The sequence below is a fragment of the Rhincodon typus genome, chromosome 41 (assembly GCF_021869965.1).
Source record: "Rhincodon typus isolate 14 chromosome 41, sRhiTyp1.1, whole genome shotgun sequence".
NCBI lineage: Eukaryota > Metazoa > Chordata > Chondrichthyes > Orectolobiformes > Rhincodontidae > Rhincodon > Rhincodon typus.
The window spans coordinates 4,437,195-4,445,244 of record NC_063372.1 but is presented as its reverse complement, the minus strand read 5'-3'; the positions used below and the strand labels follow the sequence as shown (position 1 = coordinate 4,445,244).

General features: G+C 40.4%; 1 protein-coding gene across 1 annotated transcript in view; it reads right to left on the bottom strand.

Annotated features, from left to right (window-relative positions):
• The window catches only part of LOC109926019 (polypeptide N-acetylgalactosaminyltransferase 3-like), a gene marked incomplete at its 5' end in the record, with an annotated part of 27,974 nt that extends 19,924 nt beyond the window's left edge, over positions 1–8,050 (bottom strand). Inside the window, 2 exons of the mRNA XM_048618847.1 lie at positions 6,695–6,867; positions 7,809–8,050. Coding sequence (XP_048474804.1) covers positions 6,695–6,867; positions 7,809–8,050 — 415 coding nt within the window. The remainder of the gene's footprint in view (positions 1–6,694; positions 6,868–7,808) is intronic.

Below are 8,050 nucleotides of genomic sequence, written 5' to 3'. Positions count from 1 at the left end.
AGGCCATCTCAGAGGGCAGTTAACAGTCGTCTGCAGTGCGTGGTTCTGAAATCACATATAGGCCAGACCAGGAAAGAACAGCAGATTTCCTTCCCTTCCCTAGAGGATTATAGTGAACTAGAAGTTTCTTTATGGAAAGACAGAAATGATACAGCACTGAAGGGGGCCATTTGGTCCATCTTGTCCATGTCAACCAAAAGTCACCCAGATGCCCCCCCGATCCCACCTTCCTGCACACAGCCCATAGCCCTGCAGCCTACGGCACTTAAAAATGTAGATCCAGGTACTTTTTGGAAAGAGTTTAACATCTCACCTCCACCACCAACTCAAGCAGCGTGAATTCCAGACACCCACCACCCTCTATGTAAAAAAAAACGTTATTCTTCACATCTCCTCTAATCCTTCTGCCACATAGATTCAAGTTATGACTCCTGATTTTTGAACTCTCTGCAAAGATAAACAGGTTCTTCCTGTCTAGTCTATCTCTAACCCTCACGATTTTGCATACCTCAATCATGTCACCCCTCAGCCTGTTCCAGGGAAAACAACCCCTATCTCTCCTTGTAGCTACAATTCTCCAGCCCTGGCAACATTCTAGTAAAATCTTCTCCACACACTCTCCACAGCAAATTACCTCCTTCCTGTAATGTGATGACCAGAATAAAAACAGAGAATGGTTATGTTGGTGGCATTAGACCAGCTTTTAATTGTCGATTTTTACTGGTTCGAGTTTCACCACCTGCCATGATGGGGTTGAAATCCATGTTCCTGGAGCACTCTCCTAGGACTCTGGGTAACTTATTGATGACATTAACACTATATTCCTCCATACCCAGATCAATTAGACCAAGGCAAGAATGGGAGATTTGCTTTCCTAAAAGATAATTAGTGAATCAGATGAGTTTTTCAGTCCAGTAGTTTCATGGCCACTGTTACCAATAGTAGCTTTTTTTTTATTTCAAATTTATTTCACCAGCCAAATTTAAAGTCCCTGGTGCAAATTTTGAATTAACATTAGCATAAGAGATAGGACCAGAAGTAGGCTGCTCAGCCCATCAAGTCTTTTTTGCCATGAGATCATGGCTGATCTGATAACCCTCAACTCCACTTTCCTACCTTCTCCCCCATAACCCTTGATTCCCTTCCTGATTAAAAATCAGTCAGTCTACCTCAGTCTTCAATATACTTAAAGACACAGCCTTGACAGCCCTCTGCAGCAAATAATTCTGCCAATTCACTAGCCTGAGAGAAGAAATTCCTTCTCATCCACCTTTCATGTGCGAACACTTATTCGGAGATTATGCACTCTGGTCCTAGACCCTCCCACAAGGAGAAACCACCTCTCCACATCTATCCTGTCAAGTCACCAAAGAATCTTGTATGCCTCAATAAAGGTTACCTCTCATTCTTCTAAACTCCAATGAGTAAAGGCCCAACATACTCAACGTCTCCTCCTAAGATTGTCTCTTCATACCCAGTATCAGCCGAGTGAATCTTCTCTGAACTGCCTCCAGTGCCACTATATCTTTCTTTCAAAAATGGGAGCTGCATTGATTGCAATGAGGTCAGCTAGGTGGATCTCATAGAATAAGAGTTCCCTGATTGGACCAGATTACCAGCCCCAGTCAGGGAGCCCCGATTGATAGATAAAAACAGGAGTGTCAGAGGTTCTGTTCACTGAATCAGTGTAAAAGACTTTTCACGTATAAATAGAGGATGACTTCGTGATGGGATACCAGCCTTTGCAGAGTTACTTCAGCGGCCAAAACTGTTCACAGTATTTCAGCCATGTTCTGACCAGAGCCTGGTATAGTTTAAACAAGACTTGCCTATTTCTATACTCCATTTCCTTTGCAATAAAAGCCAACATTCTATTTGCCTTCTGTATTAGAGACGGAATTTTGATGTTCACTTTGTGATTTACGCACCAGGATGCCCAAGTCTCTGTTCTGTAGCTTTCTGCAATCTTTCTCCATTTAAATAATATTCCATGCCTCTGTTCTTCGTGCTAAAATGTATAACGTCACTTTCTCACATTATATTCCATCGGCCAAATTTTCGCCCGCTCACTTGATCAGTCTACATCCTCTGTAGACTCTTTGCGTCATCCTCACCACTTGCTTCCTCACCTATTTTTATGTCATCTGCAAACCCGGCAATAGTACATTCACCTTCCTCATCCAAGTCATTAATATACATTGTAAATAATTGCGGCCCCAGCGTTGATCTTTGTGACACTCCACTAGTTACAGGTTGCCATCCTGAAAATGCCCCCTTATCCCAAATCTCTTCTATTAGTTAGATAATCCTCTGTCTGTTAGTATCCTACTTCCAACACCACAGGTTACTTACTAAGAGTCCATCTGTGGTACCTTATCAAGCACCTTCTGAAAATCTAAATATATTACATACACTGTTTCCTATTTATCTATCTTGCTGGTTACCTTCTCAAAGAATTCTGGTAAATTTGTCACGCATGATTACCCTTCACGAAGCCATGCTGACTCTGCTTGATCATATTGTGTATTTCTACATGCTCTGTTATTATGTCCTTTATAACAGACTAACATTTTCCCCAATAACAGACATTAAGCTTACTGGCCTTTGGTTACATGATTTTTGTCTCCTTTCCTTTAAATAAAGATGTTACACTGACATTTTCTAATCATCTGGAATATTTCCAGAATCTAAGAATTCCTGGAAGATTACTACCTGTGCATCCGCTACCTCCATAGCTACTTTCTTCAATAGCTTAGGATCCATCCTATCAAGTCCAGGGGACTTGGCATTAACATTATTTACCCTCATACTTTTTCCTCTAGTGGTAATTATTTATTTCCTCTGCTCCCTTTGCCTCTTGATCATTTAGTAATTGTGGAATACTTTTAGTGTCTTCTACTGTGAAGATCAATGCAAAACATGTATTCAACTCTGCCATTTCCTCATTCCCTGTTATTATTTCCCCAGCCTCATTTCCTAAGGGGCCTATTTTCACTTTGGCTGCTCTCTTCCTTTTATGTATTTAAAGAAGCTCTTGCTATCCATCTTGATATTCCTTTAGGTTTACATCCAAAGTTTATCTTCTCGATCTTTGTTTTTTTGATCATCTTTTGATGGTTTTTAAAACTTGCCCAATCATCCCTGTCTTACAATTTGACAATGGTTAGTGGTATTTTTCCCCCTTTCAATTAAATGCTGACCTTTACTTCCCTTGTTAACCATGGTTGGCTTATCCTTTTCCTAGGATCCTTTTTTCTCACCAGGATATATCTTTGCTGTGAGCCATGAACTATTTTCTTAAACATCTGCTATTGTTCCTCAACCATCTTTGCTGCCAAACTCCTTTCCTTATCCTTTCCAGCCATCTCTGCTCTCATTTCTTTGTAATTACCCTTATTTAAGACTAGCACAGCTGTTTCCAACCGACATTCCTCCCTCCCAACCTGAACACTGAATTCTACCATATTACGGTCAATGTTTCCTCAAGGGATCTTTTGCTCCGACATCGTTTAAAGCTGCCTATTTACATTGTTTTGGATCTGGTAAAGTTTGACCCCTGGTTGGATCCACAACATACTGTTACAAGAAACTGTCTCAAATACACTCTAAATTCTTCCTCATGGCTACCTCTACAAATCTGACTATCCCAAACTATAAGAAATTAAAATCACCCATGATCTGCCTTTGCTACACACCCTCATTAATTCTGTCCCACCAGACAGCTACTCGGATCCTATTAAATACTCCTACCAGTGTTGTCTTGCCTTTTTTATTTCTTACCTGCACCCTTCTGGATTCCAAGTCTTCTGATCCAAGGTTATTTCTGACTATCATATTTATTCCATCCTGTTCCAAAAATGCTACCCCATCACCCTTTGCTTCTTGCCTGTCCTTTGGAAAATATTTAATTTTGATCTAGGTTTGATCTCTTTGTAATCATATCTACATAATGGCTACAAGATCACACCTGTATTTGTGCCATTAATTCATCTATTTGGCTCAGAATACTATGTACATTGAAGAGCCATTAATTTTGCCTTTTTTAGCCATTTTTTTTCCCCCCCGAATTTATACTTGTTTTTCAATGTTTATATATTCTGTCTCTTCCTGTCCCACTCATTATTATTATCCAAATAGCAGCCCTGTAATGCTGCTGTAGCCTCTTGCTTTGTAAACCTACATTTCCCCCTCTCCCAAACCCTCCCCTCACTGTCCAGATTAGTTCAAACTTCTGGATCAGTATTCCAGTATGTTACCATACTAGTGACAGAAATTGTCAAAAATATATTCCTGCTGGATGATGGCTAAAAGAATTGAATTTAAAATACATTCCAAAAAGTACAATAGGGGAATTTAGGATTTTTCTTTAAATGTAGAGGTTTCTTGGCACACAGGAAGCTCCATGATAAATATGGCACAAACAGAATCTATTTATGTTGGGGAAAGGGACAAAGTTGGTAAGTCTTTTAGGAAACAGACACAGGCATAATAAGCTGAATGACCTCCTTCTGTTACCCGTACCCAGCTGGGAGCATTCATTGGGAGTGTAGAAGGATCCTTGTTATATTTAAAACTCATATTGGACCTGCCCTGAGAGGTTTAATTCAGAATCTGGTTGTTAGAAACAGAGGTTTCATTCCCCAGCACAAATATCCCTTTGATTAACACATAAAAAGATTTACTGCATGCTGTTCATGACATAAAAACCAGTAGCTTAAAATGAGACTACCAAGAACCTTGTAATCTCTCCTTCTCTTCTCCATCATCCAACAGGAAATAGAGTACATTTGCACAATGATCTGAGCAAAATCATCTTGGGCACAGCAATAAGTTTCAACCAACCACAGTACTTTGTGCTGCTATATTTGGAACCCAAAGACAGATTTAACTGACAAGACGTTACGTTATTTCTGCAAGAGAACAGGAAAGCAGCTGGGCTGGGGGAGGAGGAGGATATCAGTGGGACATTAACAAACTAACAGCAATCACTTCCCCTATTCACTCCAGAGATCAAAGTGCAGCTTGAAGAGTGAGCCAGAACACCAGCTTCTAAACTCCGCAATAGAATGGAAATCTGGCCTTTATTGCTTAAACTGTCAAGTTACTCAAGCTTTTCTGGCTGCCCACAATATTTGCATAACGACTAAGGATGTGAGAGACATTACATCTGAGGTCCAAGCATGTTGTTTGCTGAAAAAAGTGGAATAGAGAGGGTGTGGTGGGAAAGGTTCAGTTATTGCTCCTTGTTTCTGCATAAAACTTACATTCTCCATCCACTACTAACAGAACGCAATACCCTTTTTTTTGGAGGGGGGGCAGCAGACATCAGCAGAGTCAGTTTGAAGCAGTTTTTTTTTGTAGTCATTGAAAATTCCTTATATCTGGGACTCCTATGTCAGCCATTTTGACCCACTGCAGTGCCAACTATGTGGAAGATTCTATGCATGTCAAGAACAGTGATGTCAATGCTAGGGAATAGAATGCTGTTCCACTTTTGGCAGCTGTCAGTATTAAATGGCAATTCAATAAAAATACAAGTAGTAAAAGACCATTTGGCTCAATATGCTCTTTTGATCAGTCAGGTATTTCATTAAAAGAAAAAAATGTCCAAAGATATTTTTGAAACTAAGAATAAGGGAAGGAAGTAAACTTTACATGTTGAAATTTTAAATGGAAGAGAAGAGCAGATGTACAAGTTATTTCTAAAAAGTCAGCACAAGTAAATACAGCAATAAAACAGGAAACCAAGGAGTCTCTTTACCAATGTAGAAATATCGAGCATGGAGACAATTGGCAGGAAAAGACCCAATGGTCCATCCACACTGTCACAGGTAGAAAAAAAAGTAGATATGTTCAACTCGTACAAGACCAAAGTCAAACTGCAGTTGAAAGTATTGGGTTTAGTTTTTGGTATCCTTATAATAAAACTATAAAAGAGAGGATGCAAAAGAGGTTCACCAGGCTGATACCAGAGATGACAAGTCTGTCCTATGAGGAGAGATTGATTCAGTTGGCCTGTGTTCACCAGTGTTTAAAATGACAGAGAATCTGATTGGAACACAAATTTCTAACAGGGCTGGACTGACTAGACGCAGGGAGGATATTTTCCCTGGTTGGGAAGCATGGAACCAGAGGTCACAGTCTCAGGATACGGGGTAGGCCATTTAGGACTGAGATAAGGAAAGATTTCTTCACTCAAAAGGGTAGTGAATCTGTGGAATTTTCTACCACAGTTGTGGAGGCCAAGCCACTGAACATATTCAAGAAAGACTTTTTTTTTGGCATGAAAAGGCAACAATAGGTATGGGGATCAAGTGGAAATGTGGCATTGGGATAGAGGATCAACCATGATCCTATTGAATGGTGGACCAGGCTCAAAAAGGGCTGAATGGCCTGCTCCATGTTTCTAACAGCACAACAGGTACAATGTAGATTCACTTGGATGTTTATCAGCGATGAGAGATTAAATTATAAGTAGAGACCTGAAATACTTTCATCCATTGACCCATTAGGAATACTGCAAGTGCCATGGTCTGAAAAGAGAAGGCTTTAAGTGTCTGGTATTAATTTTTTGCTATACAGACCACGTACGATTAACATCAATAATAATTCCATTTTCATAAAAAAAGGTTACTGTTTGGACTTTGAGCACAAGGCATTTTGAATCCAGTGTTCTTGAATTGCTAAAACTCACCATCTGTGCTGGCATCATCCACTAATAGGATTTCCTTTAGGAGTATGGCTGGAGAGGTATGCATCACACTGTACACTGTCCTCAGCAAGGTGGACCAGGCCTCATTGTGAAACACTATAATCACACTTGTTGAAGGTAGAGGAGGGCAACGCTTGAATCTCTGTTCAATGCACCTGAACAAGACAATCCAAATTTGAGAGACTGTCAATATTTCATAAGAGATTATTTTCCTTGTAAATTTTGTGTTTCAGGGTGAGAGATGTTAGTGCTGGGAAATGGTGCACTTTCCATCTTGTGTGCAACCATCTACATTTTCCAAATTGGTGAGATTGGATTAACACAGAAGGTACATTTATTTGCACCAGCATTAAAATAATACCAATTGGAAAATTTACTGTCAACATCACAGTCAGGCAGAGTACATTCAGAAGGAGAACTTTACTTTCACAGTGCCATTGTGATACACAATCCATCCCCTCCCCCCAACCCAAGGGGACAGATGACAGATGACAGATGATTGTTTGCCTTCATATCTCAGCCTGACAATGGAACATTACTTACACAACAGTCACACTCCTTGATCAAGTACTTCAGTGCCAGTGTGAGACTTGAACCACAATGTACTGACCTAGAGGTGAATGCACTATCAATGGACCAAAATCCAAGCACGAAATATCTGCAACATTATTTTGTAGGGGTTGGCCAGATGGTTTCAGACTGACTGTTTCTATTTCTTTTCCCTCTTTTCATCACCACCCAGCAGCACCACCCTCCCCACAAGAGACCAACAGAAGACAATCTTAGACAGTCTGAAACCCATTTTCAGTACGCATCAACAGAAGTAAACCTACCCTGTTTAATACTGAAGTGGGAATCTCATTATAGGGTTTTGAATGATAGTTGGTATTTTGCTAATAGGGGTCACTTAAAATGCCCAGATGTTATACAGGGAGTCTTTATATCTCCAAATGTTTAAAGCAAAGTCTGGGTGCCCAAAATCAGAACATTTTTCATTTCCCAATACCAATGTTCTTCACATTAATGATGCCAAACATTGACAAACCCAAGTCCCAACCCTGACAACTGGATCAAATGGAGAGGTTGGATCACTTACTCTGGAGGCCGTGTGTCTGGTCCAAGGGTCCTGTGTAAGGAGATGCGATCACTGGCATAGGCATTGAAACAGTGTTTGTCAAGGCCACGTGTTTTCTCCTCCTGTTGCTCTGGTGAGAGATTGTCGGTGTGAAATGCCTTTGCATCAGCACCCGGTGCGTTAGGATCCTCAGGAGGGCGTGCAAGAAAGGTCTTCAGTTCTGCACCAGTGTAAAACCCTGGTAAACAGGACTTGCTGTCATC